Source organism: Hyaena hyaena, unplaced genomic scaffold (genome assembly GCF_003009895.1).
Source record: "Hyaena hyaena isolate Hyena2069 unplaced genomic scaffold, ASM300989v1 scaffold_18, whole genome shotgun sequence".
Lineage (NCBI taxonomy): Eukaryota > Metazoa > Chordata > Mammalia > Carnivora > Hyaenidae > Hyaena > Hyaena hyaena.
In genome coordinates this window covers 6,567,464-6,586,192 of record NW_024080649.1, presented here as the reverse complement: position 1 = coordinate 6,586,192, position 18,729 = coordinate 6,567,464, and the positions used below count along the sequence as shown (strand labels likewise).

The window sequence follows — 18,729 nt, the reverse complement described above, 5'->3', positions numbered from 1 at the left end:
TGGACCTTGAGGGCGTTATGCTGAGCGAAATAAGTCAGGCAGTGAAGGACAAATATCATGTTTGCACGTATAGGAGGATTAGGAGGAACTTGACGGAGGAACAAGGGGGGGAAGAAGGGCGGAAATGGTGGGGGAAAGGGAGAGAGGCAAACCATGAGAGACTCTTGAATGCTGACAAAAACTGAGGACTGATGGATGTGGGGGGGAGGGGGGGATGGGCATGGAGGAGGGCACTTGTGGGGATGAGCACTGAGTGTTATGTGGAAACTAATTTGACAATAAACTATTTGTAAAAAAAAAAAAAAAGAGGCAGTACCAGTTGGAAATGAGCTTCAAAGGTAATTTCAGTGACTTCATGAATATATAATTACTAAAGGAAAATAGGATGTTTAGAATATTTTCAGTATTTGTATATTCAATGGAGACTTGCTCTATTCCAACAAATGCCCAACACTGGGCTTCAGAAATGAAGAAAGCTGAGGTCTGAGACTACATGGAACTCACATCTTACAGGGATGATAAGTATGCTTACAAATATTTTATGACATATGTGATAGGTGCTGGACTATATATACATATATATATGTGTATATATATACACACACACACACATACACACACACACACACATATATATATACATATGGTCCAGATGGGCTAACTTACTTAAGGGAGGGATCACATTCCTAACTTTTGAGGTGACAGCACAAGGACATACTCTTAATTTGTAAAAACATAGCAATGGTCCAATAAAAGACAATGTCCAGATCAAACACTGGTTCTAATTCAGTGTGATATTTCTTATTTTAATGCAAACCACTCAAAAGTAATAATAAGCCAGATTTTGAAATTATAATATAACATGCCACATATGAGAATCTCCTTGAGGTATTCATTGAAAGACTTTTGTTATTAACCACATAACCTGAGGCATCTTCATTAAATTCTCAGGGCTGTAAAAGGAGATGCTAGTAGCACCTGCTTCAAAGGGTTTCCCATCCAAGGTCTGACAAGGTCATGCAGATCAAATGCTTTGCCCCATGCTTGGTACATAGTAAAAGCTCAATAAATAACTGTTTAATATTATTGATGTTATTTTTATGCCACCTGGAAAGAATAAGATGAAAGTATTTTTCAAAAATTAGAGGGGGGGAGTGTGTATTTTTCTATGCTTTTGTAAATAGGCCCAGGTAGAGCATAAATGAGAATCAAAACAGAAAAGTTACAAATGATCCCACTAGCTAAAGAGAAAACTAAGAAAAGCAACTTAGGCTCTGTTTCAGACAATCGCCAATGCATATTCTATTCATTCCAGTCTGGCTGGAAATGCACACAGTACTGGAGTAAAGAATCAAGCAGAGAACAAAATGGTTTCAAAAGCAGACATGAAACAAGAGGGTGGAAATAGAAAGCTTGAGCCAACTTGGGTTTGTTCATGAAGGTAACAGGCTGATCAGTGCACTTCCCAGGTAGCATCTGCCTGACTTCACAATGATGAAGGACGCAGAAGCTGCGGTGAGGGCTGTGAGTGTCGTGTGGGTCCTGGGATTTCTCACATCCTAGATTAGCTCATAGAATGAAGGCCTCATGACATAAGGACTGTTTTATTTCCAGCACCTAACACACAGGTGGCTCATAGTCCTCAATATATTTATTCAATCAGCCACATCCCTGACTATGCAGTTATTAGCAGATGGCTATTTATCTTTGCAACCTATTTTGACCATTTTCTCAATTGGACAAAAGTCATATAAATTTAGAACTGAAAGGGATCTTTAGAATCATGTGGGGATAGGGAAACCCTAAGTGCTTTCACTTATTGAGGCATTTCACTTTTCCAAACCTTGAAGCCAGTATTTGTTCCCTTCTGATAAATGGCAAATGCTGGCCCATTATGACTTGGGGCTATGATGATATGGAATGTTAGGAACATTCATGGCTAGAATGGACAAAGAGGTCAGGCACAAGAGGTGGCTCATCCATTCACATCGGTGTTCAGTTCCATCTTGGAAATGAAGACACAGACTTCCTCCTAACCAGTAGACACACGTATTCTCCTGGTAGGTATAGATGCTGTTCTGTTTGGGGGTGCAGAAAGGACATGACTAACCTGTTCCAAACTGACTGACCAAAGGAGCTATCTTGGAGCCTAAGAAAACCTATGCTAGAAAAGTCTTAACAGGACAGTAAGATGTGGTTGCAAGAAGGATATAATGGAAATCAGATAAGCTCAGTATATGTGAGAAAATTCAAACCTCTTAGTGTTTGGGGTAAGCCAGACCACATTCAAATCATTAACCCAGCAAGAGAATCCAGGGTTCATGTGCATACAAGACAGCAGCATACTTAAGTTCTATCCTAGAAGCATTATTGAACACTTCATCACCACCGAAGTCTGATTAGCAGAACTAGTGGATTAGAAAACAGCAGGAAGACCTACTCCAGAGGTGACCAGAATCTCCCCTGAGGAGGGAGCTTGGGTGTTTTGATGTGATCCTTAAGAGAATCCTCTGATATGGAGGTTCCTGGAGGCTGAGAAGCCATTCCGCATGCTGAGGAAAGATGAGTGTGAGGGAATCTGAGTCCACAGGGTTCAGTCTGAGCAAATGGGACCATGGGGTCAGTGCCTTCTTATCCTGGGCTATAGCAGTTTTACTGTGCCTGCAACATCTGCTAGTCATTTACAGCTTTCACTGAGCCCTGGGAGAAAATTCAAGGACAAATCCTATTCTAAATCCCTCTCCTAGGGGTACCTGGGTGGCTCTGTCAGTTAAGCGTCTGACTCTTGATTTTAGCTCAGGTCATGATCTCACAGTCATGAGACTGAGCCCCCTGTTGGGCTCCACATTGAGTGTGGAGCCTGCTTAATCCCAAGCTGGTAGGGTGAAGTCTGCTTGGGATTCTCTCTCCCTCTCTTTCTCTCCCCCTCCCCCACAAAATAAATAAACTTAACAATTTTTTAAAAATAAAAATCACCTTCCTTCCCACCTATCACCCATCCCTTCCTTCCTTCCTTCCTTCCTTCCTACCTTCCTTCCTTCCTTCCTTCCTTCCTTCCTCCCTCCCTCCCTCCCTCCCTTCCAATGAAAGATTAAAAATTTTGCAAAATTAGAATCCAACTGCAAGAATAGAGTTAATATATATGTTTAATTCACTTGGTTTATCTGTAGTTTACAATATGCCTCAATGCCTACATTTGTCATATAAGATAGTTGCATTTTAATCCTCAACTTAAATTTAGAAGAGTGATCCAAATGTTTGCTACTCAAATTTTATACTTTCCAATCATACTCCCTAATCTGATGAGACTGAATTGAATCTAACTAAATCGTATATTGACAACCATGAACCAAGAGCTCATGTTCCCAGCACTGTGTTAAGTGCTGATATACATTATCTACCTCAAACTTTACAATCCTGTGAAGTAGTATTATCCTCATTTTAAAGAGAAGACAACCAAGGCAAACAAAAGTGTCTCACCCAAGACCACACCAAAAGTAGAGATGGAATTTTAAAATACATTTTTCTTTAATTTCTTTAATTTCCTGACATCCCCCCACCCCCACAATTATAACTAATGGTTAGGTCTCACCTTTCTCACATCGTAAAAAAAAAAAAATGTCAGTAGAAGAAATCTAAAAAACGCTACATCTGATAAAATCAGGCTGAGATGAGGCCAGCATGACCTGGTGCTCCCATCTGCTAAACATAGTAGGAGGCCCTGTATGCTCATATGTTCAGTTACCTTGGAAGGTGACTCACAGGAGTTTTTTGTTTTTTGTTTTTTGTTTTTTTTTTTTGGATGACACAGTCAACATTAGTTATATGGCAGCTCTTGAGAAATGCATTGGTATATCTTTATAATGCAATGGTATATCTTTATATCCTAGTTGCGTCAGGGTGCTGTTGGCTTAGAACAAGTACAGTGAATAATGACTTCAAGAACATCTGTATAACATGATGAATTCTATTATGTTCCAGCAAAATGGAAAAATTGCCAACTATTATAAGTAAATATTTTCAGCTGTATCATATTTAAGGAAAAAATTTTTAACTTCTCTTGGGAAATAAAAGGTTTCTATCAATCAATTAAAAACAGAAGCAGTGATAAGAAGCTATACTCTGTTTCACCACCTACAGTTGCTCTTCTAGAATCTTCCATATCAATAAGAGAAATCATGCTTCTCTTTATCATCACTAGCAGCAAATACAAGTTGTCTCAAAGAGAAACAAGAGGGGCGCCTGGGTGGCTTAGTCGGTTAAGCGTCCGACTTTCGCTTAGGTCATGATCTCGCGGTTCGTGGGTTCGAGCCCCGCGTCGGGCTCTGTGCTGACTGCCAGCTCAGAGCCTGGAGCCTGTTTCGGAGTCTGTGACTCTCCCTCTCTCTCTGACCCTCCCCTGCTCACGCTCTCTCTCTCTCTCTCTCTCTCTCTCCTAGAAATAAATAAAACATTTAAAAAAAAAAAAAGAGAAACAAGAAAAAAAACCTGGAAGCTAATATATTGAATGTAAACTGTCTTAATTATCATTGAGAGAAAAGATTGAGTTGGCATATGACAGGCAAGGAGACACTGCTACTCCATTGTAATGCTGGGGCAAGATGCTGTGCTTTCCTTTTTTTTCTTTTTTAATGTTTTATTTATTTTTGAGAGAGAGATAGAGACAGTGTGAGCAGGGGAGGGTCAGAGAGAAAGGGAGACACAGAATCCAATGATAGGCTCCAAGCTCTGAGCTAGCTGTCAGCACAGAGGCTGACACAGGGCTCAAACCCACAAACCATGAGATCATGACCTGGGCCGAAGTCGGAGGCTAACCAACTGAGCCACCCAGGTGCCCCTATGCTGTGCTTTCCATAAAGTTTTCATTCTCAAAATGACCAGAAAAAACTTTTAAGAGAGAAATCTAAGATCTGGCCATTTGTCAGAGAAAGCTTCACTAAAGATGTGTTCAATCTTCAATGAGATTCTCCAACCCATATGCAGTGAAAATTCCACTGGGGTTTTACAGGAAATGAGGTAGTTGTGTACGATTTTCATGCCCTTCTCTAGAAAGAACAGATTCTTGTCTCTTTCAGCAAAGAAGGGTGTTAACTTATTTAATGAGCCATGAGGAACTTTGCTGTTTCTAAGACTCCTCCAGGCCTCCCTCCACCTACAATGGCTCTCCAATACAACAGTGGATGTACCAGCACAACTGGAAAAGGTTTGCCTGAGCGCAAAGATCTGAGAAGGATGAACAATAATAAAAGGAGACTTAAGGATGGAAAACCGTACTGACAGAAGAGCTGTGACTTGTCAAGGACACTTTGCTCTCAGCAAATTCCTGTCCTCCTTTCTCCTTTCTGGTGTCCATTTCCGAGGAGTCAGCTCCCACATGTTTACAATGTGACTCATGACTAATGGTACAAGAAATGGAAGGGGTTTGCAGCATAAAGCTAGATCTTTCCTCTTTGGTAGCCATCTGGGCTTCCACCCAATCTGGTTCTGCTGAGCCTACATGCTATGCCGATTTGGGAAAAATAAGGCAAACTAAATTTGAGCTGTACTTTCCGTCTGAATTGCTGAACCACCTGTTTTCTGTAGGCTTAGGTGACGACAAAGCATGGTTTACTATTACTTACATGATAATAAAGAAATTATCAAGTTTCCCTCTGTTTTTGAGGCTTAGTTAAATTAAGCTAAAGCTTCCCTTGGGATATTGGATGAAGTTTTTTTAAATTTTTAATTGTTTTAATGTTTGTTTATTTTTGAGAGACAGTGAGAGTACAAGTTGGGGAGGGGGAGAGAGAGGGAATGAGAGGATCCAAAGAAGGCTCTGACAGCAGAGAGCCTGATGTGGGGCTCAAACTCATAGAACAATGAGATCATGACCTGAGCTGAAGTGAGACCTTTAACTGACTTGGGCCACCCAGGTGCCCCTGGATGAAGTTTTCTTTGATTGAAAAGACATTTGCTAACAGAAGGAGAAATGTTTTCCCTGCTCACCGATGTGAGGCAATCAGTGAAGACCAGTTTGGGCAAATAGCTTTAAATTCTCAGGCTTCCCTTTTTGAGAAAATATCAGGTGTTCAACATTCAGAAAATTGCTGCATCTTTTAAAAGTGTGACCTGGGCCAGTGGTACCAAAGTCCAGAGATAAGGCCAACACATCTGTGCTGTTATTTCTCAGAGGACTCCCAGAAACCCATGGAAATTTAAAGCTTAATTCTCTTTTTGCCCTGTGATATTCTTCTGCCTCACAGTTCTCAGAAGGTGGTTTTCATCTTTGAATCTCTCTCACTCAGGTACCCGAGAGACCTAAGTAGAGGATATAACATAATGAGACTGTCAAAATTCTGTACAGCCAGAGTCCATCTAGTAAAATAGAATATTATATTTCTGAAAGCAGTCAATTCCACTTGCTTTTCTGGAAGGCACAAAGCATGCATAATAGACTCAATTTTGCATTTTTTTTCCAAAGGGGGAAAAATGATGCAGAAACAGATAGCTTGAGAAATAATCAGTATTCTACCAAACTCAGTACCTTCTCTGGGGAAGGCATATATGGAAATTTTTAGGCCAATACTCCAAGACATTATCAAAAAAATTGACATGAAGAACTTGATATAAATAGTAGTAATGTACCACATACATTGATGACTAGAACAAAAATCATGGCTACCACGAGAATATCAATAAATTACCAAGTAAAGCTAAGAAGAAAAAAATCCACCCAGACCTCTGTCCTATATCTGTCCGGAATTGATTTCTCCCTGTAGTTACTTGGGACCCTTATCTAACCCCACTTCTCTACCAGTGGACACCTTTGGGGTTTCTCCAAAGACAAACTCCCATCTCTGCATACTGACATCAGTACCCAAGATACTCCAGCATAAATAAAGGTCAGAACAACAGATTCTATGGCAATGTTATACATTGAATGTATTGAGAAGAAAGTGAGTCAAGACATAGGAACTAACCAATGGCTAAGTGGTTAACAGGTGGTAGAAAAGAGTAAGAATTTGCAGTTCTAGAGTTTGGGTCAGCATTGAGTTAAAGCACTTCCCACATGATCAAGTTAACAGAATTTCATTAAATTCAAACTCATCACCACCTCGGGGCATTTTAAGGACAGTGACTGATCTGGATCTTAAATCTACTTGCTTTAATCTAAAAGAGCCTCTAGAATAGGAACTGAGTTCCCATAAAATATTCAATATGCACAGAACACAATAAGGGCTTGGTTTTAGATGATGCATTTGAGGAACCAAGATATTTAGATGTAGGTCTGGGAAAATAGCATATCATTTATTTCTTGTAAGACCCTAAGGAAATAGGTGTTTTTCTTTTTTTTAAGTTTATCTCATTTGAAGACAGTGTTCTTCCTCAGTGGACACAGAGGCTGAAGAGCCTGTCGGAAAGCAAGGTGGCCTCTAAGCTACTGCATCACCTTTTATTTTTATTTTCTGGACAGGGTATCCATTAGATTGATTGTTAGATCAGGGGCGCCTGGGTGGCTTAGTCGGTTAAGCGTCCGACTTTCGCTTGGGTCATGATCTCACGGTTCGTGGGTTCGAGCCCCGCATCGGGCTCTGTGCTGACTGCCAGTTCAGAGCCTGGAGCCTGTTTCAGTCTGTGACTCCCTCTCTCTCTGACCCTCCCATGCTCACGCTGTCTCTCTCTCTCTCTCTCCTAAAAATAAATAAAACATTTAAAAAAAAAAAAAAGATTGATTGTTAGATCAGTTGGTGAACTGCTTAGTTTTAATCCTCCCTGATTCTACAGTGAATTAAGCTCATATCAAAAAAGTAATTAAAAGGAATCTCTCCCTAATAAAAAACTAATCACTGATGCATAGCTCAACTGTCAGAAATTAAACAGTGGCCATTTGGCATAGCTGATCTAATACACAAGCAAGATACAGACGAGAACTTCAGGAGACAATGGTGATGAACCCACCAGAAAAGGGTAGAAAGACATGTAAGATATGGTGATGAGCTCTCAGCTGGCTGGTTTTCCTCTTAGACACCGTTCTGTAAATTTACAGCTACTCTTCTCTTTTTAGAGAGAGAAAAGGTGCCCAAAGGTGAGCATCTGGGGATTGTCCTGGACCCTGTGCAATTTTCCTAGTTTTCTCTGCTCTTCGAATTTCCATCTTCTTTACATGCCTTCAATGAAGATCTCTATATAGTACTCACAAATCTTGCTTCTACTTCTGATTCAACTTTTACAAATTTAGTACTGCATTTCCAAAATATCTTGGATATCTATTGTCATCTCAAATTCACCATATTCAGAGCCAAACTCATCATCACCCACTGATTTCCATCCCTCCCTCCCTTCCTCCCTCCCTCCATCCATCTACTGGCACTGTGGAAGGTCTGGGGCATGGATAAGGATAAGGCACTCTTTGACCTTAAGGAGCTCAGAGTTTGCTCCAAACTGGAGAATCAAAACTTATGAGTCAAAAAAAAAAAAAAAAAGATCTAAGTGTCCTACCTCAACATTCTTATTTTGTGTACAAGGCAAACAAAGCCCAGAGATATCAAATGGCTCATTTAAGGTCGCAACTGTTATTGGCAAAGCCAGGCATTAAACCCAACACTCCTGACCTGCTAATTTCCATCAAGGACATCATAGTTGTTCCAGCCACTCTACTTCAGATCCAAGGAGACACATGATTCCTCACCATATTCCACCCTCAACAACCAATCAAAAGCACTTTAATGTCTTTTGAACATCTCTCACATCTGCCATTTCCTTTGCTTTGCAACCATCACCAGGCCAACCATCCAGGTCAACATGATCTTCATACATCACCCTGAACTTGTCTGAGAGATGTTCAGTCTCCCTGGTACTTCCTGCACGAGCACATTTCCCCTGTCTGACCTACACCCTCCTCCAACCCCCCTCCAATTTGATCCACATGTGGCTACCAAGATAACATTTCTAAACCATTTTGTGCACATCACACTCCTGCTCCAAACCCCACAATGAATCTCAGATATGCTCAGCATGCTGTGTGGGAGAAGGGGTCTGTGTTCATGGGAAAATACCACTTGTACTCTACTCCTTGGAGAATCATTTTATCTTGAACTAGTATTTCTTGAGCATATTTGACCACAGAACTTCCTTTTTGCAAGGAACACACATTACCACCCCTCAGATCCACTAATGGCAGAAACACACTGTGGGAAGCAATAGCCTGTAGGCTACAGTTAGACAGGTTGGCCAAGCAACCCAGACTTCCTCTACAATCCTTCCCATCCTTCCATGACTGCCTTCTTCAGCAAAACTGGTTCATTCATTGTTATTTAATACTTTCTTTATTCTCATAATTCCTCCAACTGGAAATATTCTCCTTCTTCTTTTCCACTTACTTAAATCTTACCCTTCCTCCAAAATTCAGTTCAGGTATCATCTCTTCAATAAATCCTTTCCCAACTCTCTCATCCAAAATTACTGTAGCATTTATCTATTTGCATCAGAAAACCAACCAAAGTCTCAATAGCAGAGACTTTGAGCTATATGCATAGCTTTCACTTGGGTCAAGAAGCTAATGAAATGGTAAACATTTCCCTATCAAATACCCTTAAATTAATTTACAAGGTAAGGTTATATTACATTCACAAGAACTGCATTTCTATAAAGCTATCGGGATCTTGAAGGAGGGGGAAAAAGGAGATTTAACATCAATAAATAATTCACTATTACTGACAATGAATTCTGCTGTTTTGACCAGAATAACTTTAGAAAGACACTGGGAAAGTTTCATATCTTCATTTTCATTTTGCAAAAATTGTCAAGAACCAGCTAATGAATGCTATAATGAGAAGAAAAGTGAATAGTGTACAAAAAGAACAAAATGATTACAGATGCCATAAATACCACTTATATTCTAAGTGAATATTATTCCCTTTCTGCTTCCAGTATTTTTTCACTTGATATAAACAAAACTAGTCTCATTTATTTAAAAGGTACCATTTCTGTATATCATTATTTAAGAAAATTTTTTTCCCAATGGTGAAAAGATGCTTGTGATAATAATTCCCAATTCAATTCCTATTTAAAGTTCAAAAGCAATAATTAAATGCCATACTTTAACACACATGTATCTCCACAATCTCCCTAAGAAGTTTCAGATTATGGAAGAGCATGTGAAGAGAAGGAAATCTGAGGTAACCCTACTCCTTCTATTTTCTGAATTGAAAATGTACAAACTCACTTGTGGGCCTCCCACTTCCTCCTGACCGCCAATGTTTGCCATCCCAGAGCCATTCACTCCCCAAAAGCTATGACAAACAGGAGAGCAGTATAAGCTAGGAAGAAACTTGGACTGTGTATCCTCTGGACCTTACTGGTATGTCTAAGATTACCATGACTGATTGCTCTTCCCTGCCTCTGCCCAGCTCAGCCCATGCTTGCTTGGACTTACAGTGCCTTCTTGATCTCTTTTATAGCTTCAGGCTTGACCTATTATCATAGGGAACAGTCCTGTTCCTAAGACTATATGTTCATCTTGTTGCACCCTCTTGCTTGTCTACCAGATCATATCTGAAGATCCCTTTGCTCAGTTGAGCCCTGGACAGACTTCTGAGGTGAGAGAAGATTTAGCTTCAAGCTATATCTTCAACCTTATTATCCCACATGAACCCTTCATTTCAAGCAAACTAATTCATTCATGGAGTCTTGAATTATCCATGCCATACACATCCCCCATTTTGTTTTTCAAACGTCCTGTCCTGTAAGACCCAGTTCAAGGCTCTGCTCCCAAGAAACCTTCTCTAATTTGGCCTCAACGGCTGAACTAGTATACTGACTGTCTTCACCAGAGATTTATGTAGCAGGTCCTGCAAAACAACAGTCCCAAAGCCTGTCTCCAAGGAGAACTCTCTCTCAGAAAGTTATGATAATGCAAATTATATTAAAGACTTAGAAATCTTACATCAAAGAAACCTTTAAAACAGTATTGAAAGCCCTATTTCTGAAACTTATTTAGCTATGGAATCCCTTTTCTATCTCCTATCCTTTAGTAACAGTTTGGAAGCACAGTTACAGGGAAAATAGGTCTCTAGAAGTCTGTGGCATTTCCCATAAGTAATCTTGTATTCTAATGTGTACATGTGCCCATGTCTTCTCTCCAACTGGGTGGAGTAGTAACAACCCAGCAGCTCCGATTAGGTTTGGGCTTTCTCTACATCTATTACTATCTTTACCCTCACATCACTTTATGCTTGCCAAGTGTAAGGTCATGCACAGAGCCTAGCACATAGTGAATATAGAAGATTCCAGCTACTTTCATTTTGAAGCAGTAGAGAATGTGGTTAAGAGTTCAGTCTGTGGAACTTCTCCAAAGAGGACATATCCAGATAGCCAACAGACACATGAAACATTGCTCAATGTCACTCATAATCAAGGAACACAAATCAAAACCACACTAAGATACCACTTCAGGCCAGTCAGAGTGGCTAAAATGAACAAATCAGGGGACTATAGATGCTGGTGAGGATGTGAAGAAACGGGCACCCTCCTACACTGTTGGTGGGAGTGTAAACTGGCGCAGCCCCTCTGGAAAACAGTGTGGAGGTTCCTCAAAAAATTGACAGTAGAACTCCCCTATGGCCCCGCGATAGCACTGCTAGGAATTTACCCAAGGGATACAGGAGTGCTGATGAACAGGGACACATGGACCCTAATGTTCATAGCAGCACTTTCAACAACAGCCAAATCATGGAAAGAGCCTAAATGTCCATCAACAGATGAAGAGATCAAGAAGATGTGGTTTATCTGTACAATGGAATACTACATGGCAATGAGAAAGAATGAAATCTGGCCATTTGTACCAATGTGTATGGAACTCAAGGGTGTTATGCTAAGTGAAATAAGTCAGGCAGAGAAGGCAGATACCATATATTTTCACTCACATGTGAAACAGGAGAAACTTAACACAGGACGATGGGGAAGGGGAAAAATAGATAAGGAGAGGGAGGGAGGCAAAACATAAGAAACCCTTAAATACTGAGAACAAACTGAGGGTTGAGGGGGTTGGGGAAGAGGGTTGAAAAGAAGTGACGGGCATGAAGGAGGGCAATTGTTGGAATGAGCACTGGGTGTTATATGGAAACCAACTTGACAATAAACAAACAAACAAACAAAAAAAAAAGAGTTCAGTCTTTGGAAAATGACCAACCCCATTCTAAGTCTGGCCAGCCCTCACCAGTGAGATTGAGGATTATGTCTGTTTTGCTCATTCATGCTTTATATACACACAGTGCTTGGTACAGAACATACAGTTAGTTAAGTATTTATTAAGTGAAGTAGGACAATACGGTTCTCAACCCAAATGATTTTGCCTATCAGGAAAACATTTGACAATGGCCAGAGATAGTTTGGGCTGTCAAAACAGCACCTGGTGGTCAGGGATGCTATTAAACATCCTACAATGTACAGGGCAAAGAATTATCTAGCCCCCAAAATTGAGAAACCTAGAGTCACACTGATCAGGGATAAATTTCTAGATATGAACACTATTTGGCTTTGAGCAAGTCATTGAATTTTTCTAAGTCTTAATTCCCTCATCTGTACAATGCAGAACTGATTATATCTTATAAGGTTGTAATAAGATAATATATACACAAATGAGATAAACTGAGTAACACATATGAGATGTTTAATACAGTGATCGGTGAACAGAAAGTATGACCTATAAATATGACCTGTAAGCATTCTTACCATTAGCCTTTATTCATTGTCTCATAATGATATGAGGCTTTCAATTGAAATCTTGATGGTCTCAAAATTCACTGTTACCAATTTCAGAGTGAGTAATTTAATCAAAATAAGCCCTGCGCCCCCATTTATGTCTCCTGTACAGTCAGATTTTATTTATGTGCTTACCAGTGGCTCAATAGTGAAAATATCATTCAAGAAGAGCATGCTGTCTTCCTGAACCAGCTTTCTCTGATTCTCAAAGGTGCGGGACAGAATGGAAAGACGTTCTCGGAGTGAAGGATCAGTAATGCACTCTTCAAGAAACTCATCAGTCTCATTCTTTTCCTCTTTGCTCAGATCATCACAGACCCTAAAGAAAATAGAGAAAATGTGAGATTCATTTTGATACTCCCATGAAGAACATTGTAAAGGGCTCCCCTCCGGTCTGTCCTCCTGGAAGTGGTCTGCCCATCACCCTGAGGTGGTCCCTCCTTGCCCTAAGTCTGTAACATACAAGCTGGGTGACTTTGGACTTTAATCTCTCAAGAGTATCAGTTTGCCGATAGGTTAGTCACTTCCTTCAATAAGCCCTCCCGGGTTTCCTGTTCCACTCAATGCCCATTTACTTACTCCTGAGCCCTTATGTATATTTACACAAATATTATTTTCTTGCAGGTAATTAAGTTTCCCAGTCTACTTTTCTTAAAGTTTATTTATTTATTTTGAGAGAGAGAGACCACGAGCAGGGGAGAGGCAGAGAAAGGGAGAGACAGAATCCCAAGCAGGCCCTGCACAATCAGCACAGAGCCCAATGCAGGGCTTGAACTCACGAACTATGAGATCACGACCTGAGTTTATATCAAGAGTCTAACGCTTAACCAACTGCACCACCCAGGCACCCCTCCCAGAATGCTTTTTAAATAACATCTACCCTGCCTCTTACACTTGAAAAACAATTTTGTTTCTTTTTAAACTAGCTTAGCATTTTTATTTTATTTTTTTAAAATTTTTAATGTTTTATTTATTTCTGAGAGAGAAAGGGCATGAGCAGGGGAGGGTCAGAGAGAGAGGGAGACACAGAATCTGAAGTAGGCTCCAGGCTCTGAGCTAGCTATCAGCACAGAACCCAACGTGGGGCTTAACCCCACAAACCGTGAGATCATGACTGGAGCCAAAGTCGGACACTTAACTGACTGAGCCACCCAGGCACCCCTGCCTAGCATTTTTAAAAAGTTTATTTATTTATTTATTTTGACAGAGACAGAAACAGCATGAATGAGGGAGAGACAGAGAGAGAGATGGAGAGAGGGAATCCCAAGCAGGCTCTGTGCTGCCAGTGCAGAGCCCAACACAGGGCTTGAACTTATGAAACTGTGAGATCATGGCCTGAGCCACCCAGGAGCTCCTGCTTAGCTCTGATTCCTTCTTAGCGGTTAGTCCCCTAGAAAACAGAATCTGGGACCAACAAGGACCAGTCTTGGTTACTGATTCTACTACCATTTACTAGCTCTGTGACTTTGGGGGTTATCGAAGCCTAAGTGCCTTCACCTTAAAAACAGAAATAATAGAAGTTCCCTCATCATAAATATGTTGAAGATTCAACATGGTTAAGGACCTGGTGTAGTTCCTAGGACAAAGCAGGTACTCAATAAATAAGTTTTCTCCCTGGGTCAACCATAGGCAATTACCAAGCTGTCAAACTTATAAAATGCTCAAACCACACCTAAAGACAGCTCCTCTTCTCTCTCCTTCTAGCTCTTTTTTAAAAATTTTTTATTTTTAATGTTTTTTATTTATTTCTGAGAGAGAGAGACAGCATGAACAGGAGAGGGTCAGAGACAGAGGGAGATACAGAATCTGAAACAGGCTCCAGGCTCTGAGCTAGCTGTCAGCACAGAGCCCGATGCGGGGCTCAAACCCACAAATCATGAGATCATGACCTGAGCTGAAGTCGAACACTTAACTGACTGAGCCACCCAGGAATCCCCTTTCCTTCCAGCTCTTAACATCCATCGTGATAAGTCAGAAAAGCAGACTTCCCCAACTCTCTGCTCACTGCCCTCACTTGAGCTGTGCTCGTATTACTCCTCTTATTTGTTACTTCATCTTCACTTTGATGACTGAATTCTATCTCCTCCCAGGATGTCTGACCACTTTCCCAACATTTTAATGGTATTACCAATGGTGAGAGATAATTTATTTAGTTAAGTGAGTGCTCAGTAAGAACCCTGAGTCACCAAATCCCTGTCCCAGGCCCAGCTATTTTCTAAATGACTTCATTAAAACTGTATGTACAGCAATGTCAAATAGTTTCTTTTAATAACTTTAGCATTCAGGGTCCTTTGGTTACAGAGCATCAAGAAGTCAAAGAAATGGGTTCAATGTGTTCTTATCCCAAGGAAGAAAGCATCACAGGATGCACAGGCTTCCTTTTCACTGCTAGCTGGAAAGTAGTGTCCAAGGTAAACAGAACAGCAAACCTTGTACTCTGCTGGGACAAATTAAAGAGAACTCAATGCACAGAAAGAAAGAAAACCACTTACTCCTGTGAGTGGAATTTTTGATATCTACCTTTACGATACACCCTGAAGAAACAATCATGGATAAAAACAATGACATAGCCAGAAAGATTTTCTCAAAGTGCTAGCTAAATCACCAATAAATGTGGGTAAATTTGATGTGAGAGACTGAAGGACTGGTTAAACAAATAATAGGAATCATAAACATTACATTTCTTTAGGATATTGGGTTATTGGGAATGCAGTGTGGGGATAAAATGTTTTGTATGGATTGAGGATAATGCTGCATGAACTGATGACAATGATTATCTCAAACCTTACAACAGAAAACAAAACAGAAAAAAACAAAAATTCCCCCAAACACTTCTCCCATGCTGTTGGGATTCATGAATCACTAACAACTGCATAATGTGAAGGGGGTCATGATATACTGTATGTCTTCTTTGCCCTTTGATTAGAGAAATTGAGCCATGGCTGAGAGTCTAAGAAGGGAACGTGCAACAACACCCTGAGCTGGGTTGACTTCAACAAGGGCTTCAATATACCTCAGTCTATTGTTTGGCCATCTTGTCCTGCTGATATTCACGGTCTCCTACATTCAGAGGGGGTTGTTTTACACTGAGGAAACTTCATAACAACATAACATTTCAGCCTTCTATCTCGGTAAAACCATGGATTTAACCCTTTTAACAAACAGTCTGGTAGCCACCTTCAGGCATCAAGCCTATAGACTATAATAAATGTGGAAGAATTGTGTCTCACATACAGTAACATTGAATCAGTAATGTCCCCTCATCCTGGAGATCCTGCTCCTTTGCAGCACCCTCAAAAGGTAGTAACTGGATGCTGAGGGGATTAAAAACTAAGGGCCTGGGGCTTCAAGAGAGAAATACTCCCATATCCACACTTGGCATGGAAAATATGAAGCCATCCATCTTCAAATGGACCATGTAACCCTGGACACCAGGCAACTCTGTGATGACTATTATAAACTGAAGACTAGAGGTCTTCCTTCCTGTTTGCCAAGTACCATTCAAGTCTTCAGATTTTTATACAACCCTAAAGAAAAGAAGGGCCCCTCAAACACAAGTAAGATTAAATTTATTACTAGCCACATGGCAGGTTCAAAGTCCAATTAAAACTGATCTATTTAGAGAAACACATCACTTCCTATACCTGAATGGTGTAGAGTAAATCCATGCTGACAACTTTGTGGGGTTCCATTGAGGATTCTCAGAGTTCTTGTATAGAACAAACTTAGAATTATACCCAAATGCTATTAAAACAATGACCATGACCTTCATGGAGAAATAGGAAGCAAAAATCCTCAAAACCCCATGCCAAGTCTCTAAACAGAATAAACTGTGATGAGAATGAGTATGAAAGAATCTTGTAGGATGTTTTATAATCTCTCAGGACAAGGAGGAGGAAGCAAGGAAAGAGGAATGAATCTTCCATTTCTGAAGAGATTAATTTCTCTGCAAGTCCCAGAAAAAACATCAACAAAGAGAAAGACCCAAAGGATAATTTTTTAAAGGTCCATATATCTCATTCTGAAGGTTAAAAAAAATGAAAAACAAAACAAATCCCAGAATTTCTTCCTAGGGGGAGTGATATCTTTATTGTCAAAGTCTAGAGCCTGGGATTAGCTCAAGGTCCTCAAATATGGACATGTGTCCTAAGGTTGGTACCAATATGTTTTGGTAGGTAAAGAGGAAGTCATCCTTCTTAGAATGGAAATAATAAACTGTCAGAAAGAAATAAGGTTTCTTATTCTTGAGTAAGGATGAAATTCCTCCACAGAGAAAAGAGATCTCCGAGTCTTGACTCAGGCCACATCATCAAGATGCTGGATTCATCAAGACAGAAACCACAATGGCTAGAATAGGGTCTTGAGACTATCCATGAAAGCAATTAGCATTCTCAACCTCACAGTGAGCAACTTGCAGCCCCTGTAAGATGAATGCCTTAGGACAAGTTTTAAGCTATATTATAACTGGAGAGCAATGGGCAGATTCTTGAGTCTCACCTAAAAATCTACACTGAAGTTTTAAATTCTAGGTCTCTGGGGAGCTACAAAGGGAAACCGTAGTCTCTCAAAGTATGCATGAGCCCATTTAGAATAGATCTTCTCTGTTCCAAGTTGAGGATCAAACTAATTGCATTTACCTTGCTTTTCAAGAGGATGGGCATTCCATGGCTCATTATGTCCAGGACAAAAATTCATAATTAATAACATGAACTTTGATTTTAAAAAATACATTAAAAAATAAAAGTCGTGGCAGATTTGGGGACATATCAAGGCAAAAGAGAGGCATAAAAGAGAAAAGACACCCGATCAAATAAAAAATTGGGCATAAATGACTTTGTTTCCCCTCTGTTTTACATCTTGCCCTAGTCATCTGGCCCTAGGAGAGGGGGAGGGAGAAGGGAAGGAGTAGCATACTCAATAAACTCTTCATTTAGATCAACCAATCCAGTTTGGAGAAACATGAGTTGTGCTGCCATGTGTCACCCAAAGTGAAATTGGAAGTATTCTTATTTAGTCATCTGAAGCCACTTTTCAAGTTAATTATTAATGGAGGGAGCATGGTCTTAGATGATGAAAGGAGGCTTCCAATCATGGTTATGGAAATACTATTTCATAATATTCCTTTGTTACAAAAAAAATGCTACAGGAACTAATAGAAAGAGCAAGAGAGACAATAAAAGAAAGACAACACAAGAGAAAAGGAAGAATAAGCCTCAGAATAATATGAAAGAGATAGGGGTACGAGTATAAGGGGAGGTAAAGTAGAGGGGAAAAAAGAAATGTCCATCTGTGTGTCATTGGAATTATATTCTCTATCCCTGGTATCTCTGATAATAATTGGTTCGAACTTTTCTTAAGTTTAACTGTTGAAATTAAATCCCTTAAACAGTTTTTGGACATTGGCACGCCATCAACATGTCTTATACATATAGTCAAACACACAGAGTTGAAGCTAAAGCTGGCTTTCCTTCAGACAGTGTGTACCCATCTTCCAAAAAGATTATGTCCACAGGACAAACAGGATATTGAAACACTGTGTTTACTGGCATTTCTGTGTTTGCACCTGATTTCCTATTTTATCTTTAAACATGCTTGGACCAAGAACACTCATGAACGAGGGTATCAGGACAAATGAAGCAGCAGATGAGCAGTTTTCTCTTGTCTTTTTGAACCACTGGTATTTCTATGCTATGAGGCAAACTGAAGTTTTTAGGCAGGAAAGGCTTTTCTTTTCTCACTTTTTAAAGATGGCACAGTGGTAATCCAGTGATTAAAGCTTATTGTCTGAATGATAAAGCTCTGGTCCACTGTGTCCTGCCATTGTCATAGCTCCTTCTGATTCAATTAGGGGCACACACTGGGGGATTTCTGCCTGGTTTCTGTGGACCTAAGACTTTTATTTTTATCACATACTAACTTGGTTTTAAACAAAGCTTTGAAGCTTCCCAGGGCTAATCTTTAATGAAAATGGAGAGGCAAATAAAAAAG

At 40.1% G+C, this 18,729-nt stretch overlaps 1 protein-coding gene across 1 annotated transcript in view; it reads right to left on the bottom strand.

The window, feature by feature from the left end:
* HYDIN (HYDIN axonemal central pair apparatus protein) overlaps positions 1-18,729 on the bottom strand; it is a 346,043-nt gene that overhangs the window by 251,340 nt on the left and 75,974 nt on the right. The window contains exon 8 of the mRNA XM_039223564.1: positions 12,877-13,060. Coding sequence (XP_039079495.1) covers positions 12,877-13,060 — 184 coding nt within the window. The remainder of the gene's footprint in view (positions 1-12,876; positions 13,061-18,729) is intronic.